The sequence below is a fragment of the Rhipicephalus microplus genome, chromosome 2, assembly GCF_043290135.1.
Source record: "Rhipicephalus microplus isolate Deutch F79 chromosome 2, USDA_Rmic, whole genome shotgun sequence".
Taxonomy (NCBI): domain Eukaryota; kingdom Metazoa; phylum Arthropoda; class Arachnida; order Ixodida; family Ixodidae; genus Rhipicephalus; species Rhipicephalus microplus.
In genome coordinates this window covers 138,110,729-138,137,275 of record NC_134701.1, presented here as the reverse complement: position 1 = coordinate 138,137,275, position 26,547 = coordinate 138,110,729, and the positions used below count along the sequence as shown (strand labels likewise).

The following is a 26,547-nucleotide window of genomic DNA, read 5'->3' as shown; positions in this document are numbered from 1 at the left end:
TCCCCGCTATGGCTGGACTCATCATTTGCTGCAATACGGCGCGTCACTAAGAGATGTTGACGTCATAGTACATTTTCATCAGTGCACTCAGGTGTTGGTCGCGTGCACTTTGTAAGATGGAAATGATGCATGTCCCAGCAACCTTTCTCACGCTAAAATGGGTTCTCTCTCAATTTGTACTTAAATATTGAGAATTGTTCACGTGTGGCTTTCATAACTAACACTCTGGCGCTTGATTGAGGGTCAGCCACCTAAGAAAACTTCCTGTTCCGAAGACGTGTCGGAAGATTTCAGTGCAGATTCAGTGAGTATATAGAGTACGTAGTACTTCAAATTGTTAACTACTTTTTCCAAAGACACACCCGGTCCTCCTACGGGCTTCTTTGCTGTAGAGGGACGGCTCGCTGCTCTTCCACAGTAGAGTGAGAAGTACTCAAAATTGTTAACACTTTTCCTAAACACAGCGACATTAACGCTCTCCGATAGTAGAACATAGTGCCCCAATCATTAACCATTTTTTTTTCTAAACACGCACATAAATTCATTTTTCTTTTAGCTAGCAATTCAGGTAAGCTTAGCGCTCTCCCACAGTAGAGTACATACTTCCCAAAATCATCAACCAATTTGAGGGTAAAGCTTGGTTTTAAGGAACAAATTTGAAGCGCAAAACCAAAGACCGAAGAGAAGAGTAGACACGACGAGTGCCCCGTGTGTCTACACTTCTCTTCGGTTCTTGCAATTGCGCTTCAAACTTGTTCCTTGATGTCTTACAAACTCGCCCGAGCTTCCGTGATTTTAAGCTCCTCTTAGTATAACTTTGTCCTGCGCGTGCCGTAACCGAGAGAAGAAGAGAACAGAAAAAATGAAGACAGTATCTCTCGAACAGTATATTAGACAGCGCTGTCTCGTATAAGTACATACAAACTGCAGATGAGTGAGGATATTCTAGATGGTGCTGTAACGCTACCCTCCGTTTGGCTGCTGCGCGGGTTGTGCCTGGGTGCGCGAGGAAGGAGTGCCTCCCTTAGTCTCCTGCATAGTCACCGTACATGGCGGATCATTGGTGATGCATGGACGAAACAGAGCGGTGGGCGGGTTCAAGACGCTCGCGCTCGGCTTCCTTGGCTTGCGTCTCGTCGATGCTGCTCGTGCATCATCTGCATTCTCGAACGCGATCGGACGCATGGATGGGTGGATGGATGGACGCACGCACGGACAGACAGACAGACAGATGAACAGATAGACAGACAGAGAGATTTGTGGATGGGTGGACGGACGCACAGACAGGAAAAGACGGATCAACGAACGCAGGGACGGATGTAAAGATGTACTGACGAATGGACGGACAGATGCATGCGCGCAAGGGCAGACGGGCGGACGGACGCACGAATGAAAGCACGGAAGAACTCATGGACGGACGCATGGGCCGACAGAAGCACGAATGAACGTACGGACACTTCGCCCCACTCATCATCATTCACTCCGTGGATATGCTGTTATTTTTTTCTGTACGCACTCAAAAAGTGTTCTGAATCGTTAACAACTTTTTCTAAACACACAATCGTATGTTTATTCTTACACTTATTCTTCCGATGTGATCGATTATGAGCAGCGCAAGCTTTGGTCACTCAAACTGCGCAAATATGAAATAATCTTCCCGAAAACAAGAAGCGAAGTGTACGGCCAGCCATGGTTATTGCGCGTCCGTATATGAGCATAAAACATAGAGATACTTACCTCTGGCGGGACAAGGTCCAGATGTGACTTCCAAGTCGTCGAGTGCAATCAGGCCTTTCTCAATATGCACTTGAATGACCAACTTCGAGTTCCACCACAAAGCACGAGAACGTATAAAAAGAAATAGAATGCGGCTTATTACTTGTTCGTTTGCTGCAAGAAGTGCATTTCTCACACATGTGTTACGGTAACGTTCTGGCGAATGGGAACGCTATATTTTCAAGGGGCCCTCCAACATTTTTGTAGTATGGCCAAAAGACGCTCGCGATCGGTAGTCGAGGCTACCGGGAACATGCAAGCCAAATATTAATGGGCAATATGTGACCTGGGATTCGCAACGCATTCTCAAGTTCAGCTGAAATTTATTTACATTTTTTTGACAAATGATGAAACAAGTTGAAAAAATCACTCGCCACAGCCATTGTAAAGACATTGGCTAATTTTAGCATGGTGGGCTTGCCCCGCCGCGGTGGTCTAGTGGCTAAGGTACTCGGCTGCTGACCCGCAGGTCGCGGGTTCAAATCCCGGCTGCGGCGGCTGCATTTCCGATGGAGGCGGAAATGCCGAGGCCCGTGTGCTCAGATTTGGGCGCACGTTAAAGAACCCCAGGTGGTCAAAATTTCCGGAGCCCTCCACTACGGCGTCTCTCATAATCATATGGTGGTTTTGGGACGTTAAACACCACAAATCAATCAATCATGGTGGGCTTCGTCGTTACCGGGCTGTCCATGGAAGAGAGGAGCAAGGGTATAAAAGGAAAAGCTAGCATACGCTGGTTTGTAGTGTTATGCCAAAGCGTTTCCCCCTTAAAGCACTTGGCAGAATATTATTCCACGCCAAACACCCCAAAAACTTCAGCAATCTTACCAAAAGTACTACAATATAGTGTTGACTTATTTTGTGGAAAATTCTGAACTTCAAGCATGCTTCAGACATAATTTTTTTTTGTCACATGGAAGTTTTCTCAATTTCGCATAATGCCGTTTCAGTGGTGCTTTTTCTGCCAGTGTCGTTTTTTTTCTCAATACGAAAATATGTGTATGTAATAAGTAAAGTCGTTTGAGTAAGGTGTTTGAAGCAGAAATGCTTCTGAAATGCTTCTGAAGTTTCTCTTCCAGAAATCTTGTCACAATATTGTATGTTTGCATTTTTTTCTCTTATGATATTGCTAAGTCTATTTATAGCTCAGAGTCCCGTGCGTAAATTACACAATGCATATTTAACGTTATAATTGGGTCCACCACACCTTACAAGCTGGCAAATTTGACACATAAAAATCATGATTTTTATGAAGCATTTCGTTCCAGCCACATTGAGACCCATTTTGCACCATGTGGCACTGTAATCACGAGTAGGGGGAATAACTCAATTGAAAACAAGTAATTGGTTATATTTAGGAGAAATTAACGAGAATAATTTGTGTCACCCCTAAAGCAAAACCTATGTATTAATGACGTAAGCTGTATAAGAACCAAATGTGTGCACCTAACGAAGGAATAAAATGGATTTTCTTCATTCTCATCAAGCTCACTAGAGGGTTCTACTTGTAGCTAATGACAGCGAAGCAGTTTATGCCGGCCAAAATCTGTCCAACACGAATCAGTCTGCGGCGCGCTGGCGTCACCACGTGATGCCCAGCGACCAGTTGCTGTGCACCTGTGTTAGTTGTCCTACACCCTACTGCGCCACAAAATGCTGCCTGGGCAATTGCTCAGTTTCACCAGACTTGACGTCACAGCCAACCATGAGTGCACTCGTTCGTACTGTACAACACCGAGCCGTGCCTGCGGCTTGCGGTGCCTGACGCAAACGGGAGGATACCGAAGGTTAACGCTTCCGATCAGCAATCTGCTTATCGGTAATCTTTGTGCGTGGCCAAGCTAGGCGGTTGGAGATTCGTTTAAACTAGATCGGGGTGTAATGTGGCCCAAACTGAAAGACGCGACTGAATTCGGTGTCGCTAGGCATTACTTTGTGTGCTTAACCCCGCATTCAGACACGCTCCTCGACTCGAATTTTATCCTTCACTTGACTGAGTTGAGCACTGCGCCGCTGCTCGACTGAAATTGACACTGTGCTTCTCAAGAATCGCTGCAGAATATTGCCGATATGCAGTGACTTGGTCTGCCAAGATACGGCGCTCCCATTGACTTTTTCAAGTCAAGGAGAGCCCTTGAGTGAAGGAGCGTTTGTGAATATGGCGGTTAAAAGCACTTCGTATGGCCAGTACTGACTCTAAACGGACGAGTTCCTCCGCGCCTTTAGCCGTGCATCAATATAATGCTACTACGCTAGGCTTTAAATATAAGTTTATGGCTTCCAATAATAAGGTTATTTCGAATACTGAGCTCTATTTATCATATATGACTGAATATTGGGATGAAAATCATTATACAATCGTCCAATCGAATTTGGTAAACAAATTTTCGAATTATATTCCAAGTTTTTAACAACCTCGTAGCAACAAACAACGCCAGGGACCAAAAAAAGTTTGCAAAAGTTTTTCAGGTTTGTAAAATACGATACCTGATACTTGTCCCGGGTTGTCGTGAAATCGACGAGATTGTGATTCCATCTGTGATTAGTTCTCGTCGTGAAACTGTAGAGGCGCGCTCCATCGAGGCGCACGTCCCCTCTGTGTAGAAGAATCATGTTGAAAACTGTTCCAATACATGGAGACAAACTCTAAATGACGCCCAATACCTAGCTATGTCTCAAAGGGCTATTGCCTCTAGCCTAAGAAAATTGTGCAACAGAAATTATTTGCTCAAATAGAATCCACAAAATTTTGAACCTGGCTGAAGATACTCTGCCGAGAATAATCTTAAACGCCAGTAAGTGTGTGGTGTACGACCTATAGAAGCCTAAAAACAGAAGGTTTGTTTGTGCGACCCTTGTTCGATTGACTTGGAGCAGCGGCAAGCAGATATATTAAGAAAATTACGAAGCGTTTTTAGTTTTACGGTTCTCTTAGTGCAACACCTCCTGAGGCTGATCTAATATCACAGAAATTGTGCTCTGTCGCTTACGGCACTTGTTATATTGTTGCTTTCTAAGAAATCACCACAGCGGCCCCTTATTGCATCTTCCGAAGATAGGCACTGAATTCCGACGGTCGAAATCATTTTAGTTAATAATTACTCACACTTTTGGGTTATTTCTGTTCATTACACTACACCATGCTCATTATTTACCAGAGTTTGAGCGTTGAGCGCTTTCTCTGAGCGTTATCTTGCCACATCAGATGTGTAGATGGTCTCGGTGAGAAATGGGTCTTGAAATGATGCACATTTAGAACCTTACTGGCTCGTTCACAGTGGAGAATCAGCCAGCCACTGTGAGCGGAATCGTCAGGCCACTGATAACTAATATACAAACGCATATTTGCTTTCAGCAAGCTTAGTTTGCCTAAAACGCATGAAGCAGTCTTTGTTTCATGTTGGTGTACTCACGAGGCTCGTTTCTCGTGGTCGGTGAAGTGCCAGAAGCTCAAGCAGGCTCCTTCGGTGGCATTGACATCGAGATCCGGGCTTTTAAGAGATCCAGTTCTATGCCAGTTATCTTTGTCACTTGACACGTATATGAAACGACCTTGCGATAGACGTGAAGAAGACAGTAATATTAGGCTCCCCATTTCTTCCAAAATTAACTAGCTAGTTTCTGCAATGAATATGCTTAAGTTGAATGAAAAACTGGAAAGAGGCTTAGTGGATATAACTAATTTTTTTCTCGCTGCCGTTCAGATGTAATTTTGAAATTGCTAGAGGAGAACAAAATTCGTTGAAGGAACCAAATTACTCTCGCGTTATACTTGTCACTCAAGTAGGCTGCTGGCATATTGCGACTCCTGTTTAATGTTGCTACTATAAGCGACAGCAGTCCTGCCGGACAAATTATGCCTATGGTACATCATATCCCTTCGGCCTACACTTTAAGGGCGCATAGTGTGAATGGTTCTCATCCGCATCGCCTTCAACCGCGGGGAAAGGAAAATAACGCTTTTGCGAGCAACATTGGCAGTTTGAAGCTATCTCAGAACACCGGCACTGCAACTACAGCAGCAACCGCTATTTATTAATTCTACCAATTTCAAACTGGCAAGGCACCACAACGCACTTCCCCCGCTGCACACTTTGTTATCAATAGGCAGCTTCAAACTGTTCACTCGTTAGACGATTACGCGTTTCTTTAGGCTTGGTACTTTTCCACGATTCTGCCACGCAATAATACACGTGTAAAGAGAATTTTTTCACTGAATGATAGCGTCCTTTAACAAAAGAGCTTCAAGGACTGCAGCGTAGCCCCGTGAATAAACACGGGTTTTACTTGTCGAAGACGTGTAGGGTTCTCTCACATACCGAAGCTTTCAACGCGACCACGTTCAAGAGCTCATTTCGCAGATAATACGGCGTCGGCGTCGGTGTCAGTGTCGGCGTGAGTTCGTTGGCTATGAGTGAAAACTCATCATCTTGTCTGTGATGGCTAAACCGAGAAAGATAGAAATAAAAGAAATAATAATATTTCTCGTTCCAGTGAGGATAAAAACTAGGCTGTTTCAGTAGAAGGAAGTTGTCCTACCACACGGGCACGCATCTCCTTAGATTTAAAGGGAAAATAGCTTCATCTGCTTCAAAACTCCGTGAAAATAACTTTCATGCTATACAAACAATTGTATCCTGTGTAGAGAATTCTCAATACAACATGCAACATTGCAGTTATATTCCGTGGTACGTGCATATATATTTTCATCGGGCGTAATAACATGTGTTTAAAATACACTAGCACTTGGGTTAAAGCCAGCCATCCACTACAGAAGGCACAGAGGTTACAGACTGCATAGTGGGTGCATAGCATTGCAAGTTCGCAAAGATTTCACGTGTATACAGTAATTGTTCAATTGTTAAAGACTTGCTGCCTGCCCATTGCATTGAAAGCAGCCTTATGTGAAACCTTCATTCACACAAGCCAGTTTCAAGTTAATCGATTCACATTGTAGTAATCCACGATTTCGGCTTTGCAGTAACATCGTACGATAATAGTACGCGCCGAGTGCTTCAAGTACGCTCTAGGAATAAGATATAGCAATGGCATTCACATATAAAAGGTAAAACATAATGGTCCCATTTTAAATATTGTTTACCTACGTGCATATATTGCAAAGTTGCGCCCACGGACAACATAAATTTATCGCTCTTAATCAATTGTGTCCTCATCCCCAGTACCTAAATTTCTGGAAAACGCATTTCAACGCTAACGCCTTAACAAGTGAAAACAAAAATATAAAAAAAACTATTCCCTACAGCAGTGATGTTAAACTGTAAGGCAGTCATCACAGATCTCTATACTATTCGGTCAAGTTTCGTGAGTAAAACCAAGTTAATAGTTTGTTTTGAATCGGCGATGGGGCTTTTTTAGGCAAAAGCTCCATAATTTGCTTCAGCAGTGTTCACGTGCAAACTTCTTCATTTGATTACTGCGGTCCTATGTGATACAAGCACTTATTGAGACCACACGTACGTGCTAACATTTCCACTACCTCTATTCACGTGATTTACATGCTTGTGACGTGCACACTTGTACGGTAAATAATATCATTGCTGTAGAACAACACTGGCATGAAGTCGAGGTATGCAAGCGATGATTAGGAATTGAAGCGTTATTTATTCGCACGCTTTGGTTAGTGTTCCATCCTAAAACTAGGTAGCTAAGAACACTAAAAAACATATGCAGCAAATGTAAAGGTATTAACATCGTAATTACTAGATACTTATTGAAAACATGATTGGCGACAAGTTACCTTTATAAGCAGCGAGAGTGTGGTCGAAGCGTGGATTCGAGGGAACTTTCTTTGCGGGATCGTTCAGAGCCCACGTAATCGTGCCTCCACTCGGATCCCAACCACACATGGTACCATTATCGAATGTGCATCGAGCTGAAATATAAGCAGGAGAGTACGTGAACCACACACATAGTGGAAAAATTGTTGCAATTCATTTCTACTAGAGCACCTCCACAAGCCTGTACAACATAAGATCATTGCTCAATGTGATCGACAAATTGGTGTCAGAATATCACATGGCGTCACGTTTATAGAAGCCACGCAGTGTCGTCTGCGAGATTCGTGTGAGTCTGGCAAGGGAGTCTGTTGAGGAGTCAATAATAGCGTGGGGCTCACGAAGGTTGAGCTATACACTGAAATACTAAATCGTGCACCTTCTCTGTCCACCACATTTCTTCGGTCTTTCTTCCGGCTGCACAGTTCCGATCAATGTTTGTGTCATTGTTTATACAGTTAGCGTGGATCACTGGGCGTGTTGATATAGCGTGACTGAAGGTGAAAAGTGTCATGACAATGTAGGACGAAGTGTGTACATGCGCCTCTCTTTGTCTACCATTAGTATGTTAGAGTAATTGTGTAAAAGGAATTGCGCTCACCATTTCATACTGACTCAAGACTAGAGACTGAAAAGTCAAACACTGACTCTTGTAACTGTACTACCTGGTGAGAAGGTAAGGGAAAAGACACTCTGTGTAGTCGCGAAGGTGCAGATATTCGAAGTTCAGAGTGCCGCTAATCAGATGCGTCCGAGTCTGAGCTTGTACTCTTGCGCTGGTGAGGCCACAAAGGCGAGAGTCTCAGTTATATAAGGGAATGCATCAGTGACATTGTTAATGACAAATAAGAATGGCTGAGAAATTATGGGTGTGCGCAGTGGTTCTCTTTTGTGGGGCGAGGGGCAAATCTTCGCCACAGCGGCCACCCTCCCCATTAGGTCAATGTATGGGGTTGACTTTTCACTCCTCCCCGTTTTAGTCGACTAGTTTGGGGGGTGGGGGGGGGGAGAGCACGCCTGCCTCCCTTGTGCGCATATTTCTGTGAGGAACTATGCTGTGCATAATTGAATAGATTTTTTAATTCCTTGTATTCAGGTTTCTTTCTTAATAAAGCAGAGCTCCTAAGGTCGAGGTTCGCCGTGTGTTGCCGAAGAAAAAAAATATCCTCATCATAAACCGGCATGCACTGAATCATCGCCACGTGTGAGTTTCGGGGCAAAACAATAATTCTCTTACAGTAGCACTAAACACAATCTCAATAAAGGGAATAGAATAACTGATGTGGCCTCAAAACTACAGCATGATTACTATAGACGCCGTAGTGGAGCTTTCCAGAAACATCGACCACGTTAAGTTCTTCAACGTGCGCGAAAGCACAGCACATGGGCTTCGGAAATTTTCACTCCCATCAATAATGCGACAGCCGCAAAGAAGATTCGATCCAGCCACTTGCTGGTCAGCGATTAGGCACCATAACCACTACCACGGCGGGGCCGAAGCGCAAAACCTATAAAGTGTAACACTAGTTGAATAACCAGCCAAGCAAACATTGCGGCGGATGATCAATCGCATGAACAGTCACGAAATGAAAGGAAGGAAGGAAAAAAGGAAGGAAAGTAGAGGGAAAAGAAAGGCAGGGAGGTTAACCAGCCTATAGGCAGCCGGTTGGCTACCCTGCGCATGGGAGAAGAATGGGGGAGATGAAAGAGAGCAGAGAGGGAAGAGAGAAACAGCACATTCGGCAGCACTTCGTAAACAACGTAAGGAGGACGCTTACCGTAGAATGCGCGCTGAATAAGTTGTTGAGTGGGAGAAAGTATAGCGTTTGTGTTCGGGTGTGGTGACAAAAGACGACATGGTAACAATGTAGGAATTCATGGGAATGAGAGAATACGTGAAAGCCAAAGTGATATTATTAAAGAAAAAGGAGAAGGTCTACTTACTCGGTGTGTCAAAACCTTCCTTCGTTTTGTTGTCTGAAAAAAGAATAGCAAATATATATTCAGGATAATATTTGAAAATATAGTTTCATAAATAAGAACGCCATATATGGCGTTTTTATTCGCAACACCCAGTGCTACGGTCTTCAACCTTTTGATAGCTGTGTTTTTTTGTTGGTGTTGTTGTGTTGCCAGATGAGGAAAACTCAAGCTCATCGTATATTTCAATTCTATCGCCGCTCAGTGATAATGTAAAGATTAGTAGGAAATAAAGAACAAGCATTTTTTGAGACCTATAGGTTCATGACGAGTCAATTTAAATTGTATTTCTTATGCCGGAATTTCTATTTCAAATATTTTAGTGTTAGGTTAATTCAAACTTGAATATTAAGCTTACTGTGCTATGTACTTTCGAAATTGGCAGCTGAAGTGCTACGCACACTTTATCAAATTGTGGTTTTTTTTTTCAAAGATGATCGTGGTTCTTCAGTGATAGTCTGCGAGGAAATTCATAAAGTTGGTGGTAAACAGGTTCAGTACATTACCTGGCAAGGACCCCTCCACATCAATCCTCCAGATACCAAACACTCCGTCCGGTCCATCTCCACGAGTAACTTGTACGGCAAGTTGACAGTTCTTTCCCTCTCTGAGCGTCATTACTAGTGTCGCCCACTCATCTACTTGGGGAAATTCATGAGACTGCTGCAATTCACCTCTGGCTGAAGTATCACTCCCGTAGCAGAAAACTGACAGGGTTGCCGAAGTGGCATCTGTGACAGCAAAATATAAACACGCTTCTTTAGTTATCCTTGAAAAATGAAAGCCTCAGATATTAATAAGGTGCCCCTTATTACAGCATGTTCCTTTCTCGCAAAACTAAGTGTGGTATAAAAATGTCTAATCAGTTTGTATCCTACTGCATTTACTGCATCTCATTGCTGCATCACTTTAAATTTAAGTGAAGGTACGTAGTGAAGTTAAATGTATGGTATATTTAAACAAATGTAAGTGCCCATCTACAGTTAAAACATACATGACTGCGTTCTTACACGGCAGCATCTTGCATCTTGTCAAACTAAAAAATCACAACACGACCATGGAGTGTACGATGCTGAGCGGGGCGAAGCATCCGTCTGTACGTCCGCGCCTCCGTCCGTCCGTTTGTTTTTGCTTCCGTCTGTCCATACGTCCGTCTGTGCGACCATCCATTCGTCCATCCATTCGTTTGTGCGTTCGTCCATGCATCCGTCCGTCCTTCTATCCGTCCTTCCGTGCGTCCATCCATGCGTATGTCCTGTCTTTGCATCCATCTGTGCGGCCGTCCATGCGTCCATCTATCCATGGGTCTGACCGTCTGTGCGTTTGTCCATTCATACGTGCATCTGTATGTCTGTCCGTCCGTGCGTCCATCTGTGCGTCTGTTCATCTATCCGAGCATCGAGTGAACACTCCAAGTACCGGCCACCATCTCGCATCTTTTCATCATGTATTCATCATGTAGAAGTACGGCCATCCAGCAGACATTCCAAGGACTAAACGGAGTTGGCAAGGCAAGACTAGAGGAGTAGCACGCGCACACTCTCTTACGGCCTGCGATTTGTGTCCAGCTCCCACCTTTCATGACAATGCGGCCCAACCTCGCTACAGTTTAATAAAATAATGAGTTTACGCTCAGTGAGTTTAACGTGGCAGCCTTTTCTGGTCAGATAGTGCTCAAAGTGCATCTTTCTGTTGCTAGATTTTTTTAGTAAGCATCAACTTCAAAGCAAATTATACTGGAGGTCAAGTCAGCGATATTGTCTCTGTAAGTTAGTTCATCAGAAACACCTTTTTTTTAATTTACGATTAAGGTGTGCGGGTTTCTTCCTCAATTTAAAAAAAGTGCGCGCGTGCTGCTTCTCTATTCCAGCCGTGAAAGTGGCTACCTACTACTACTACTACTACTAATACTACTACTACTACTACTACTACTACTACTACTACTACTACTACTATGTACTACATACATTCTGGACGTACGACTGGACCCACGGATTAAGGAGCTTCGCCGCTAAAACACACTTGTTGGCACAATGATCACATAGTATGAAAAGGCCATTATTTCAGCATTTTGACTGGCCAAGTACGTGTGTTTGCTCCCACTACAGGCATTACGTTTCGTTGATTTCAGAGAACATTAGAATGCTCTTTATCGGTATATTTGCATACGTCAAAATGAACCCAACATAAACCCAACTTCATCTTATGTTTTCATGGTATGTGACGACAGCAACACATCAGCTAGCCACAAAAAATGTTGCTTTGAAAAGTTAGTTGTAATTACCAGGTCACTATAAGGAAACAGGTATCTCCGTGCTCTTGAGTCACCCTAGGCCTCGCATAAATCATTCTATCAACACTGGCGTACCATTATCCCACACCACCAAATAAAAAAAGTATTCGTTTGTGCCAACGACTTCCAAACACTGAAACCGTCTCCGCGCAGCAACGCTGCTATGTCATGCCGAGGAACTTTCATCTGTTTATAATGCACGTACTTGTTCTCGGTCCGCACTTTCTCTGAGTGCTTCGGGCTAATGAGGGCTAGGAAATGTGTTGGTAAGTAGTCTCATTTGTTACATTGACTTCATCCAAAACAGCGTGGTGCAAAAACAGGATTGATTAACATAAAGTACAGTAGTCGCTTACCAAACTATCATCAATGGGTTACTGTTGGAAGAGAACGATTTGAAAGCTCTATGCAGAGGCAATATTTTCCGCTATATTGCATTATCGATGTAACAAATTTTCTATGCATAAGCTAGCTCGCGATAAACAATTCTAATACCGAAGAAAAAAATGACGACGTCCGTGTTTTAGCATAAAAATATGGCAAACAGCAAGAAATGCGGCTCCACTTTGTGTGTGTGTGAGAATTTTCAAGTCAGCAACTAAACTCCAATGTAAATTTTTGTTACCTGATCCGTGTCTGACGTAATCGATGGTTACCACAGTTTCATTATCGTTGGCGTTGAAAATAGGGCTCAATAGCGTCGCCGTGTTTGTATACTTCCCGGACGTCGCAGAAGTGAAGTCTAGGTAGACGTATGGCTCTCCCGCTGTAAAATCATCAGTGGGAAAATATTATGAGCTTGAGAGCGGCGATCGAAGTTCCAGTGATGAAATATATTTTTCTTGTGGCATTTGCTATGAAAATGCGTTCTTTTATGCCACCGAAACAATACACTTGCGCACAAATTAACATTAAACTTGTCGACTGCATGTCTTTGTTCCTGCAATAAGCTTCAATAATTTGTCTCCATTTTGTACATAGGTGATCGGCGTGGCAGATCGGGAATAAATCATTTGCCTCACATGAAAATACTAAAGCCATGTTCATAGTGAACGTGCGTTTGTAGAATTAGATCAGACATGAAGCTATGATCATGACGCTCATTGTACAGGCTTCACAAATATACCAGGACAGTGAGCGGCATTCTCTTAAAATTGTTGTTTGGCTACCTGCAAAAGAAATTTAGACAGGTGACACTAAGATTACAATAAAAGTCTTGGCAGTGAAGCCATAAGTCCTGATCATTGAGCTAGAGACGTTGAGGGTGAATGCGCTGACGTTATTGGCAACAATTAGATTTGATTACAATAATTTGCCACAGCATAAAAAAAGTTATTTATTACTGTACAATGTGCCCGCTTTTGCCGTTAGTGTTCATCCTTTCCTTTCATGGCGGTGTTTTAATTGCCGAATCTTTTATGTAAACTTCCCTATAAACTTTCGTGCTTTTCATATGCTGTGCAAAGTTGCGCTGCACCGCTGAAAGAAGGTGGACACTCACGCAGGCACAGAAAAAAAAAACCTGTCAACTGTAAATATTTATTCGTACTTTATTCACGTCTTTCCAAATTTGTCTCTTTAACAGTAGATATGCACACTGCTAAAAGAGAACGTATGAGCACTTTTATAAGTGATGGTGAAGCGAAACGTAAAGGTGAATCACAATGTTGAAGATAATTGGTTTTCTTTGTAAGGAAGTAGACCGTACCTGTTAACAAGGGGTCACCGTGGAAATTTTCGGGCTTTTCCAGCCGACCCGGGCCGACATACCAGCGAAAGTCTCCTTCATAGTGGTTGACGTATCCGCAAAGGTCATTCATGAAGTAACACTCGGCAGGGTGGGTACAGGCTTCAGGCCTCAGCACAACGTTGTCGATGCTCACTGATTGCGCTTTCCCATCGGTGAAATTGGCACGAACTGCGACCTTAATTTGGGGGAGGGGGGAGTGATAGCAAAATTGTTTAATGATTTTGAGTACTTCGTACTCAACTATGGGAGAGCAGTAAGCCGTTCCTAAATAAGAAATAACCCACGAAGATGTGGATCAAGAGCATGCACGAAAATGAAACTATGGGTACGCGTTACAGGCACTCATATAAAGAAAGGTCAGGTATACGTAGCACGCAGACCTCCTTATTGAAACCACCTTTCTTCATTTATGTGTGGAAAAGTTGTGAGATTGACTTCACGTTTGAGCCCTACTGAAACCTCCCGTATGGTCTTTCACTAGTTCCATATCTTTTTTTTTTTTGCGGAATAACTACATTTCTCATTTTTTCCAAAGATTTAGCATAAAATTACCTAGCATCATGTAGAAACATGTATAATTGTAGAGGGACGCACAAGCAGTGTTTTAATATTAAGCTTGAACCATATTTCTGTCATTGATGCGGAAGCGTCCTACTGAGAGTATTATTGCCATCTTTGAAAGTAAAGTACACCACTTTCATATGAAGAAGCGAGAACTGCAAATTATTTGCCGTTATATTTTTTCGCGCCCATAAAAAAGGTCATACGGCGTAAAATGTTAAACTGTTCGTTTTGAGCTCAACAGTTTGAGCCGATCAACAAAAGATAGCTATAGGTTACGGAAGCAAGTACATTTGCAACCGATCTTTGCACAGATTCTCTATTTACGAATCCACCTTGCCTATGGCAAGGCCGATGACAGTACGTGTGCAATCAAGCGTTACCCACTCAAGTACTTCCGCCAGAAAAAAAAAGAAAAAATTCACCTGTAGTGTGCAATTCCTTATTATTGATAGCCGGTAAAAAGTGTTGCTGCATGCGAATTACTTCATCACATTGTTTTGCCTTGCGGGTGGCGAATATTTGGTACATTTATCTTCCGGATGCTAGCGTAAGGGCAACACAGTGCCTTCACAGAAAAGTATGGCGATTACTCCGGGCTATACGATATGTGACTAGATAGGCTGAAGGCCACAGCGTCCGCTGATGAACGGTTGCTCTCGCTGCTCCTCCCATCTGCTCATCTTCAGACTTACTGAGAGCCTTACCTGAATTCATGTTTATGCTTACGTGCACACACAAGTATTTAAAAGCAGTATCATTCAAACACCATAACAATGTTTGTTGATCAGAGGCCTCAATTACGCAGGAAGATGCTTTACTCCCCCCCCCCCCCCCCACTCCACCATCTCCTGACAACCGTTCCGGGGAAATTGTGAATAAATGTATCTTTGGTTTTCACCTCATTTAGGAAAAATGTACTTGCTGCTTTGCAACCACTCATAATCCGTATTCGGAGGTGCAGTATCAAAATGGGCTACGAGGAGCACCGATTCTGTAACATACCGGTCTCAAAGAGCATTAGCACCATGTTTGAAAAGGCTAATTCTAGACTCACGGACTCAGCAGGGTACTCACTCATTCTCGCGCAGAGTGAGATGTAGCCGTGAATACGGGTGAGTAATATTTTGGTAGGTTTGATTCCGAGCGAGCTTGAGTAAAGAAAGTTTTCGAGAGTGCGAGTCCTAATGAGTCGAGCACTGGGAAGCATTGGTGAGTCTCACTCTGAGTGAATTACAAGTGCAAAGTATATTTCATGAGCGAGTTTGAGTGAGCTCCACAATTTTTGCCAACCTGTGCTCAAGACAACCTCAAACGTGAGGGGAGGGATATATATGGCACATAAAAACATGCCCATGCAATATTGCAACTGTTTCTGTTGGTGCTTTTTGTTCTCACCTTGAATGTCTTTCGCTGTGTAATCTGCACACGCCCAAGCATCCAGTCATTTGTCAGAGGCTTCAGTGGTTTCTTCCACACTACTTCACTCTTGCCATTTGCCAACACTTCAACCTGTGAACAAAAGAGCACAAGTTCGCTCATGTATAACAAAATGTTCTGCCATCGAGTGTACATGCGTCCTGTTAAAATGATTTAATATTTGAAGACGCCGTCCATCTCCATTTTGCATAGAACCTTGGCTGTACAGATGACATAATTTTGTAACAATTTAGATGCACATTACAATTTTAAATGTACTTTTTCCCTTCCCATATATATTTAGGTATGTTGCGGGTAACGTTTGTTTACTATTTTGTCTCTAGCACAATATTTTCTGTTATTTGCAGGATGCGTTATTTCAAGCATGCGTTATATGTTATTTGAATCATGCGTTAGTATACTAGTAAGAGAAGGAAGCAACTGTATTTAAAAAAAAGTCCGGCGAGTTGTTCAGGGATCTGGGCAGATATCCCCGCCTGGGTACCGGACACGAGTCCTTGAGCTCTGGCGGTGGCCTTATAGAATACTAGATCATTTTTTTCTTAAGGGCTTTCGAATGCTTTCGGCTAAAATAAAGGCCGCTCTATGTCAGAAACATAGAAGAGCCGCCATCTCGAGAGATCCAGGAGACTGAGAGAGGCACTGATTCTCTCTCACCCACGCCAGCCCGCGCAGAAGTCAATTCAAGAGCTGCGGTACTGCGCCATCTGGGATATGGTCACTCAAATGCTACTTGTATGTACTTCCGTGAGACAGCGCCATCAGTCATACTGTTTGGAAGATCATCATTGTCCTCCTCCTCCTCATGTTCATCATCATCATCATCATCAGCCTGACCACATCCACTGCAGGACAAAGGCCTTTCCCATGTTGCGCCAGTCAACTCGGTCCTGTGCTTGCTGCTACCAATTTATACCCGCGAACCTTTTATTCTCATCTGCCCACCTAACCTTCTGCCTCCCCCTAACCCACTTGCCTTCTCTAGGAATCCCGTTAGTTACCCCTTAATGACTAGCCATAATCCTGTCTACGTGCTACATGCCCGGCCCATGCCCATTTCATGTTCTTAATTTTAACTATCATATTATTAACCCCCCCCTCGTTTCCTAATCCACTCTGCTCTCTTCTTGTCTCTTAAGGTTACACCTACCAGTTTCCTCTCCGTTTCTCGCTGCATCGTCCTCAATTTACGCTGAACCCTCTTTATAGGTCTCCAGGTTTCTGCTCCGTAGCTAAGTACCAGCAGTACTAGCAAGGTGCAGCTGTTATATAAGTTCCTTTTGAGGGATAGTGGCAATCAATCTACCTGTCATGATTTAAGAGTGCTTGCCAAATGTCCTCCACCCTATTCTTATTATTCTAGTTAGTTCAGTGTCGTGGTTCGGCTCCATGGTTATCACCTGTCCTAAGCAGACATTGTGTTTCCGAACTTCAAGTGCACTATTACCTATCTCGAAGCGCTGTTCTCTAACGAGGTTGTTGGGTAATACTTTCGTTTTCTGCAGAATAATTTTAAAACCTAATTTTCTGCTCTCCCTGTCTAACTCCGTAATCTTGAGTTGCAATTCGTCCCCTTAGTTACTCAGCAATGCAATGTCATCGGCGAAGCACAGGTTACTAAGATAGTCTCCATTAACTTTTATGCCTAACCCTTCCCATTCTAGGCCTCTGAAAACCTCCTGTAAGCACGTGGTAAATGACGTTGGGGAGATTGTATCCCCCAGCCTTACACGCTTCTTGATTGGTATCCTGTTGCTTTCTTTATGAAGCACTATTGTAGCAATTGATCTTCCGTAGAGTTCTTCCAGTATGTTTAGATATGCTTCGTCGACGCCCTGATTCCGCAGTGTTTGCATGACTGCTGATATTTTCACTGAATCAAACACCTTCTCGTAATCTATGAAGGCTATGTGTAGTGGTTGGCTATATTCTGAGCATTTTTCTATTACATGATTAATAGTATGAATGTGGTCGATTGTTGAGTAGCCTGTTTGAAATTCTGCTTATTCCTTTGGTTGATTGAATTCTAATTTCGTCCTAATTCTGTTAGCAATTACCCTTGTGAGTAACATGTATACTATGGAGAGCAAGCTCATTGGCCGGTAATTGTTCAAGTCCTTGTCATCTCCTTTCTTAGGTATTAGCATATTGTTAGCATTCTTCCAAGATTCTGATACTCTTCCCGTCAGAAGACACCTCGTGAACAGGGTCGCTAGTTTTTCTAACACAATTTGTTCTCCATCTTTCAGCAGATCTGATGTTACATGAACCTCACCAGAAGCTTTGCCTCTATGAATTCTCTTCTATTATTACTTCTTATATTATTACTGCTACGGTCTCATTTGGGTTACTGCTAGTTCTTATATTAAGGTCGTGGTTGAGCTGGCTACTGTACGGATCTCTGTAAAACTCCTGCGCTAGTTTTGCTATCGTATTCATATTGGTAGCTACGTTGCCTTTCTTGTCCCTTAGAGCATAGCCCCGCTGCGGTGGTCTAGCGGTCAAGGTACTCGGTTGCTGACCCACAGGTCGCGGGATCGAATCCCGGCTGCGGCGGCTGCATTTCCAATGAAGGCGGAAATGTTGTAGGCCCGTGTGCTCAAATTTGGGTGCAGGTTAAAGCACCCAAGTGGTCGAAATTTGCGGAGCCCTCATCTACGGAGTCTCTCATAATCGTATGGTGGTTTGGGACGTTAAAACCCACATATCAATCAATATCTTAGAGCATACATCTGGTTTTTGCCTATCCCAAGTTTTGACTGCTTCGACGCCTCCTCCGTTCTTCCGAGCGTGTTCATTCTCTCCATGTTATACCTTCTTACATGGGATACCTTACGCTCATTAATCAACTTCGAAAGCTCTACCAACTCTATTTTGTCTGTTGTACTTGAGGCTTTCATTATTTGACGCTTCTTATTGAGATACTTCGTTTCCTAAGACAGCTTTCCAGTGTATTGTCTAACTACAGTACCCCCAACTTCTACCGCACACTTCGTAATGATACTCTAGGAGATACCGCTAGTTATATCTGACGCGTGACAAGTTTAGACAGAGAGGAGCTTTACTCCTAACAGCAATTTTCGTCACTTAAGTGACAGTCCTAGTTACTACGCTTTTCTGGGGTATTTCGCGATGTCGTAGTGGTTCCAGATTTTTAAAATCAAAGCGTTTCTTAGTCGCACCGTGGGGCAAATCTGGCGTCTGCGGCACCCTTCTCACCCCCACTGCGCATACTCGCGTCTCGTGCCAACTGTCGCTCCCCTCCCTCACTCTCGCTTCGCAAGGTCGACGCAGGAAACGTCTGCTTGCAAAACCCGACTGTTCACGCTTCAGAACCATTCAGTGGCAACCCCGTATATGATGGCAATGAATCGCGCATTCGGAATCGAGTCAATGACGTCTTGGCCTTCGTTTGACTCACGCTTTGCTTGACAAGAGTAGATGCGATGGAATCAACAGTACCTTCGACCAGCACTGGGGCACAGCCAACAACATCAGCATCCCACCACTCGTTGAAGGCAACACTTCTCCTTCATTCCATCAACAAATTTATAAAGACGAAAAAAATGCATTCCCACACCATACTCAAATACGCGACATGCACGCGATACTCCCTCCAATCTGCCCCGTATTTACTCTAGTGCCGCCCGTTGGAAGATGCTGGCATCTTTTTTTTGGAAGTGGGGGTGGCTGAAATACAGCGAAAGCCGACGAATAGGATAATTCTTTTATGGCTCCCCAATATCACTTACCACAATGGGAGCGCGCGATTGAAGACTAATCTATCCTAAACGTTCTACGCTGCTCAAGATCAAATCAAACATCATAGTAGTTACCCAGGTAAATCAAATAGCCATGTTTTACTTATTAGAAAACCTTTTTCCCATACGGTAATCAATGGTCGAGGCAAGCCTGCCAGCCCGTACAAAGGCAACAATGCAAAACGTCGCCATATGTGGTGACTCTCACGCATGCTGACCTCAACAAGCTCACCTGTAGCTCCACTCCGCTTCCTCCAGTCTGTTGGTACCAGAATTCGAAACAATGAGGCTCAGTGTCGCCTGGAAATTCTGGGCTCGTTACTAGGGTGCCAGATGGAGACGAAGACGCTCGTGTGGCCATGAGGACGTAGGCTGCGCACACACGAGACAAAGTGAAGCTTGCCATCATTATGAACATACGGGGTGCCTACTTTGATAAAAAAATTCCTACGCTAGCCGTGCAAAGCTTAAGAAACAACCTGGCCTTCTTGGCTAATGCTAGGTCTTTCTTTTAAATGCAGAAAATAGAGTCAAACCCTAGCCTGTTAGGACCATGCGAGAGTGTCTGAACTCTAGCATTAGAACTAACGTTCAATGTGTCTACTTTTTTGCACCAGCAAACATGCGGACAAGAGAGAGTGAAACACCATGGGCGCGAACTCCAAACAAGAAAACTATTTTGGTCTTCGAGGAATACAGATGCCTCTTGGTGATTGATCCGAATACCTACGAAATAAAATTAAGTGCATGTAACATCAGCAAAAGAGCAAAAATTCAAAAAAAAACAAGCTTGAATTTTATTTCACACATGTGTAACAGGACTACTACACGTGCTTTTCAAGTAGTCAAATTCCTTATCGGTGCTAGTGATCAAAGCTTGTCTTATACGCTTCTCTCCTGCGTCTCTAGTATGCAAAGCTTCTATTCACTCACGATTTAATATTTGCATGTTAAAAATCTGTTAAGGGAATCCTAGTGTCTGAGAAAAACGGTGCACCTACAATCGCATGAAGAGCAATTATCTGCCAGGTGTGTTCGGGCTAAACTACGTAGTGCGGCGTCGTGCTGCCTCAATCTGATTTTTATGCACCCTCCAAATCGCGCAACGTAGAACCAGCCGAATCTGAATGGAGTCCGGCAAAGCCGTCACATTTAGTGATAACGGCAACATTGACTATGCTTTATCTGGCAGCTGTTATGGCTCTATATAATGCGAGACTCCATCATCTTTTGAAGTCGTGAACACAACTCTGAAAGCTTGTTCGGCGCTATAAACACCGAAGTTACGCCACACCTTGCTGCTACGTTTTTCACGCAGTGGGACAACCCATGAACATATCGAAAAACTGCAAAGTCTTTTTTGGACCACTTTCCGACATATCGGGGATTCTTTCTGTATATTGAGTGAGTGGAAGGAGTTCTATGCAAAGAGCCTTCAAAAAGTATGGCTGAGGTGTTCAGCTTCCCCAAGCTTGTTTATTCGCCACTTTCACAGATGGTGGCGTCGCCATGCGGCATTAGTCGTGAATGTCGTTTGGGGGATGCCCACATAGCCAGCCCATGCCATCGTTCAGTCGTCCTTACTTTGACGGTTCGCTCGTGCTTTATAGTTTGTCGCTGGCTACTTCGGTTATTCTCATGTCGGACAGGTACTGCGAGTCGTAGTAGCAATATTTACTCTTTATTCTTTGCTTGCTGAGCAACAAGAACCACGAAATGTGTTGGATACTGCTCTGATGACGACGTGTAGTCAAAAGCGACGTTTCCTGCTTTGCACGAAGACGGCCGCTTGATCTTCTCCGGACGTGACACGAGCAGCGTTCATTAAAGCTGTACGTGCAGTCCTTCACACCGCAGCAGACGATGTGCCCGGCGTTCAGAACTTCTTTTCTTTCAATATATGCCGCACACGCGTTTCTTAGCACGCAGTGTAGGATATAATACATGCTAGAGTCAATGACCTCAGCAAAGCCTTGACAACACGGTGGCTGCAGCCGAAAATTCTGCGCAGTTCGAAGTGACGCGCACACCGGCAGCGGCTGCCGCGACGCTGGCTGCACGATCCCCCAAACGACAGCCATGTTGCGCTTGCACTAGCGCCCTCTCTAGACGGTGAAAGTTGCGAATATCGTTCTGAAAGCCCGTGCTTTTACCTTCCGTAAAATCACGTGCTCATCGCCACTCGTCGCCACGCACCGGCTGCATGGACTATCTCAGTCGGTGGGCGCCGCTGATAAGCAGCGTCTGTACGCAATTGTTTTTCTTCACAGTGAAATACAACCTGATGGCACATGTACTAAAATCAGAAGTGTGCAATCCACATGAGTGCAGTTTTGTTGTATAGGGACATCATCGGATACGCTTTCATGATTGAAATGTATTGTTATAAGCAAGATAAAATTCCTTGACGCTAGAGAAGACATATTGTGAATTCAGATTGGTAATGGTAAGTGCGCATACCATAGTTTCTGTCAAGTAAAACGTTTTTCCCAAGCTTTTAAATGAAATAGACAGTTATTATAAGGTGATTACTGGAATCTAAATCTTTATTACACGCAACCAAAATTTTCAGTCAGTGCGTTTTTGGAAAGAAGTGTTGCTACATACATGGTGATAGCGAGAACTGACTAGAGCTGCTTTAACTTTCGTTGTTTTTTCTTTTTCTTCTTTTTTTCTCTTTAGCGTTCGCGTTGTTTGTTTGTTTGTTGTCTTGTTTTTTTCATTTCGGTAAAGGCAAACTGGTATAGGCGCCCGTGTACGAGGCAATGTCAGTGCATGCAAAAAACAATGAACGGTAAACATCTTTCGGAGCCCTCCACTACGGCGTATCTCCTAGCTAAGCTGTAGCTTTGGCACGCAAAACTATGGCAAATGTTTTTTTTTTTTTTTTGCTAGGGCGCCCAATTTCAGTGGTGGTCTGCCGAAGTCTGAAACGCGTGCATCAATCGCGTGGTGTAGTTAGTCTCTCTTTATCGCAATTTTCTGTGCCATAGAAATAAACAGGATATTTTTCATGATGGAAGAAATATAAAAAGCTGGAAATAAACCAAACGAACCAGAACTATCTGGTCCTGAGTGAGAGCCTCTCACGGGATCCTGGAACACGATGGCCTTTTGTTGCCGTCTCCATCCATCGGCTGATTTCCAGTCACACTCGTCGAACTCAAAATCGCAGTAACCTGAAAAAACGGCATTTCAATACTAGAAATGAGCTCCAATCAAAAAAATGCAACTTATACGTGAAATATAGGCAAACAAACTACAAAAAATATCCCTGAATGCTTGCTATTGTCTTTTCTACACTGTGGAGCCTAAGCAAGAGTAAACAGATGAATAAAGTTTGTAGCATTTGTAAAAGTACCCTCTCCTAATGTCAATAATATCACGCATGCCTCGGATAGACGCTGGACTTGAGTAGACACGACGCGCAAGCCGTAAAAATGTGTGCGTGCGCCACCTCTCGTTTAGTCCTTGGAATGTCCGCTGGATGGCGGTGCTTCTATATACGGAATATATGAAGAAAAGATGCGAGATGGTGGTACTTGGAGTGTTGACTAGATGGACGAACGGACACACAGACAGATGCATGAACGGATGCATGGATGGCTGCACAGACGGATGGACGCATGAACGAACGCAGGGGCGGACGCATGGATAAACGCAAAGATGGAAGCACGGATGGACGTGCGGACGAACGAACACACGCACGCCCTGCCGGGCAGGTGGACGCACGGACGGTCACATGCATGGGCGGACGGAAGCAAGAACGAACGGACGGACGGACGCTTCGCTTCACTCTCCATCATTCACCGCGTGGATATGCTGCCATTTTTTTATCATTGACGTGATGTAAGGACATGTCGGCGCACAAATTAGGCACCACCTACTCCTTATTCTTGCGAGGTACCCAACATAGAGCACTTAGGGCTCAAGTCTCTAAGCGTAAGAATTTCACTGCACATATAATAAACAATTATAACAACACAACGTGTAATATATAACAAGGCATGAGATTTCAAAGCAACGTATTCACAACTTCATATATTTGCATATGCATTGACGGTAACAAACTGAAAAGTCACCAATACATACAGTCGACAGTCACATAATTGTCTACATAATACACCATCAGATAACTATGGTTCTCAAGTCAAAAAAGTAACACAAATGCACTAATGTCGGCGAGAATGCCATTTTCTTAGAATATTGCATGTTCTTAGAAAAAATGATGTCTTTAAATGCATATATGTGGCTTACCTTCACCATCCGTGAAGACATCGCATGCACCAGGGGTAGCCTCTATTGGCCCAAGTGCAACCACAGAGTCGTTCGCCGCTTTTGGTAGCATTAGTGTGTCAAATGTCAACTGCGTCAAAAAATCAGTTTGACGAAACTTCAGCATTTACGTTTTTGCATGCGTTGAGAAATTTCTTTGCTTTAGTTTTTTTTTTTTTTTTTTGAAATGTTTTCGTTCCGACGTGGTGCGCGGTGATGCATGGCTTCCAAAGCTAAAGCATAGTTTTACAAGAATGAAATTTTGCGGTGCACTAAAAGAAGACGTGATTTCTGTAAAATGAATGTTACAAAAAATATTTCGCGAATAGTGTTCCCAATATTACCGTGTACGGATCTTCCTTCACTTAAGTGAGATCATAAAGAACGTTTGCGGAATGTGCAAGGAACATTTCTTTCTTTCAAAATAGTTTGGACACTTTGGCACATTTGCAATTGCAACTTTAGAGCCTAAATTATTAGTGAATGTAATATGTTGATGCACTTCGCGATTAACAGGAAGCGTTCTATTTGTTTTCCGGCTGCTGCCTACACAAACTGAAAAAAATTCCCAAATTAGATAGGCTCGTATGTACTGCACCAAGCGCATACAGATTTAATAAAAAATTCTGTTGAAGATAAATCGATTTAATCAAACAAAGCAGCAGCTTCAGCAATTAATAAACACCTACAGGCATTTCACATAAACACAGCAGCAGAATCAGTGGAGACGGGTTGCACCTGTGTGCGTGCTCCTTTAAATCTTGAGTGTTCAGATGGCTCCATTTGGGGAAGCTCGAATTTCTGAACTGATAATTGCACTCTGCCATACAACCAGATCTTCATGAAATGACAAAGCCGCTGAAGTTGCTTTATCGGGTAAAATATTAGGCTGTAACGTTCGAGGGCACAGTTTCATTCCAGGAAACGGCTGTCAAATAGGGTTAAGAGCGAGAGGCGTAAGCCCTTATGTGACCAGATTAAGGTACGCCTTAAAGCACGTCTGGTGGTTAGTAATATTGCAGAGTCCCAGGCTACGGTATGGGTCAAACTCATATAATGGCGTATCCACTTGAAACACCCTAAACATGTGGCAGCAATGGTTTAGCTCCAGGCCGACCCGGTGACAAGTATAATTGTGGATCGTAAGCGTCGTTATCAACAACGTATCAACTGTGAGGTTCACAGTTTGTAACGACAGCAATTATATTGATTCGGTCAGTGAGTTTTTGTTGTCACTACGGCCGTCACCGTCATGTTCCGTATAAATGCTCATGTATAACATCACCACGCGTATTGTGCATTCTAGACGCTTTAAGAGCTACAGCATTATTAGGTAAATGAGATATGAAGGTGTGATAAATAACACATAGAGAACTTATGTAGTACCTGATTGTGAAAGCCATCCATATTAATAGTGCGCTGCACTTTATACCACATGTCAGCGGTGGTGCGGCCGTATTGGTAGAAAAGAGGTGAACTCTGCCAGATGGTTGAGTTGACTGTTTTGCGAGCAGACAGCCGCAGTATGAAGCCTCGGCTGCCGAACATGTGGTACCATGCTGTCAGGCAGATCATTTGCGGCTGCCGACCCAGGGTTGCCGACGAGAGTCGCATCAAACCGACGTTTTTGGCCACTGTGTCTCTTGTCACGTGTATCATGCCACCTGAAACGAAAGATAGGCAGAATGCATGCCACTAAGGCATAAAGGGATGGATGAAGGAACCTAAATAATGTCGAATAGGTCGCGCCAGTGTCCTAGCCAGAAGCGAATCACTCTCATTTTCGGACCAAGAAACCCAGCATTCCATTTACATCGTGAGACGGCATGAAAATGTTTCAAGGCTTCGTGTGGGTTTTCTGAACAATGCTTTGCGGGAAAATTCGCGTTCTCGGTTTCGCTTTCAAGAGAGAATAGCCTAGCTGTGACCCTACTTGGTATGCATTTAATATGGGCCATCTTCCGTAATTTTCTGCTCCGCTAAAGAATCAAACTTCATGTGCACGAGCTTGAACGTGGAGGTTGTAAAGCATACCTCCAATCTACCATCCCACCAAAAAAATAAAGAAGCAAAAAAGTAAAAAAAGAACTTTAAAATAGAGGTTGCGCATAGTAGCCTTAAAAAACAAAGATGTACTATTCGAAACACGCATATGGGACACCAATTTCATTTTATGCAAAATCAGAGAGACAGCCGTAAAAAATCGTGCGGTAAGATTTTTAATAAACACCACTACTCAAACAGACAAAAAAAAAAACTACAGCACCACACTTTCGTTCTTCCCTTTCCCGGTCTTGATTAGTGGTGCTGTTTAAGGACCATTTTACTTCATAATAGTTCATAATTGCGCCTCAAAGCATAAAATCAGACTGGAAGCATTGATTTAGGTTGCGTGGTTGGCTGGTTTCAATATATATAGGTGCTAGGAGTTGAAAGCGGCGGTAATATATATTTGCGGTCTCTACCGGATCAACCAAAATGTAGATGACATTATCTGAACCAAAGTGGTTATCGATGTGATCTCCTCATTCGAATGGTTATCAGATATGCTAGTGTGAGTATTACTAGTAGTTTAATTATTCTCTATTAAGTGATGATGCCAGACTATTTCGCGCTTGAGTTTCTGCTATGCTACAAACTCAAGAACAAGCCTGCAGACACAAGGAAATGAGTCTGATTTCTTGCTTATTTTTGTTCCGACATTATAGAGTTCTCTAAAAATACAGTAAAAGCGCGTTAGACCGTAGTTCATGATACCAAAAAATTATCTGCACTAAGCAAATTTCAAATCATTGAGAATATTTAAAAACAGTAAACAAGTGCCTTCTACCTTAATGCTATAAAATTTTCTTGATGAATATGTATGCGTAAATCCTGTACTTCACATAAGAACAGTGTAGAAGCCGCTATTTTCGC

At 43.3% G+C, this 26,547-nt stretch overlaps 1 protein-coding gene across 1 annotated transcript in view; it reads right to left on the bottom strand.

The window, feature by feature from the left end:
* The window catches only part of LOC119169733 (MAM and LDL-receptor class A domain-containing protein 1-like), a 228,200-nt gene that overhangs the window by 131,733 nt on the left and 69,920 nt on the right, over positions 1-26,547 (bottom strand). The window contains exons 14-26 of the mRNA XM_075885553.1: positions 25,018-25,295; positions 23,614-23,722; positions 22,413-22,535; positions 19,589-19,728; positions 15,554-15,667; positions 13,553-13,769; positions 12,470-12,610; positions 10,058-10,282; positions 9,516-9,548; positions 7,535-7,669; positions 5,190-5,328; positions 4,264-4,372; positions 1,738-1,819 (exon numbers count right to left, since the gene is read on the bottom strand). Coding sequence (XP_075741668.1) covers positions 1,738-1,819; positions 4,264-4,372; positions 5,190-5,328; positions 7,535-7,669; positions 9,516-9,548; positions 10,058-10,282; positions 12,470-12,610; positions 13,553-13,769; positions 15,554-15,667; positions 19,589-19,728; positions 22,413-22,535; positions 23,614-23,722; positions 25,018-25,295 — 1,845 coding nt within the window. The remainder of the gene's footprint in view (positions 1-1,737; positions 1,820-4,263; positions 4,373-5,189; positions 5,329-7,534; positions 7,670-9,515; positions 9,549-10,057; positions 10,283-12,469; positions 12,611-13,552; positions 13,770-15,553; positions 15,668-19,588; positions 19,729-22,412; positions 22,536-23,613; positions 23,723-25,017; positions 25,296-26,547) is intronic.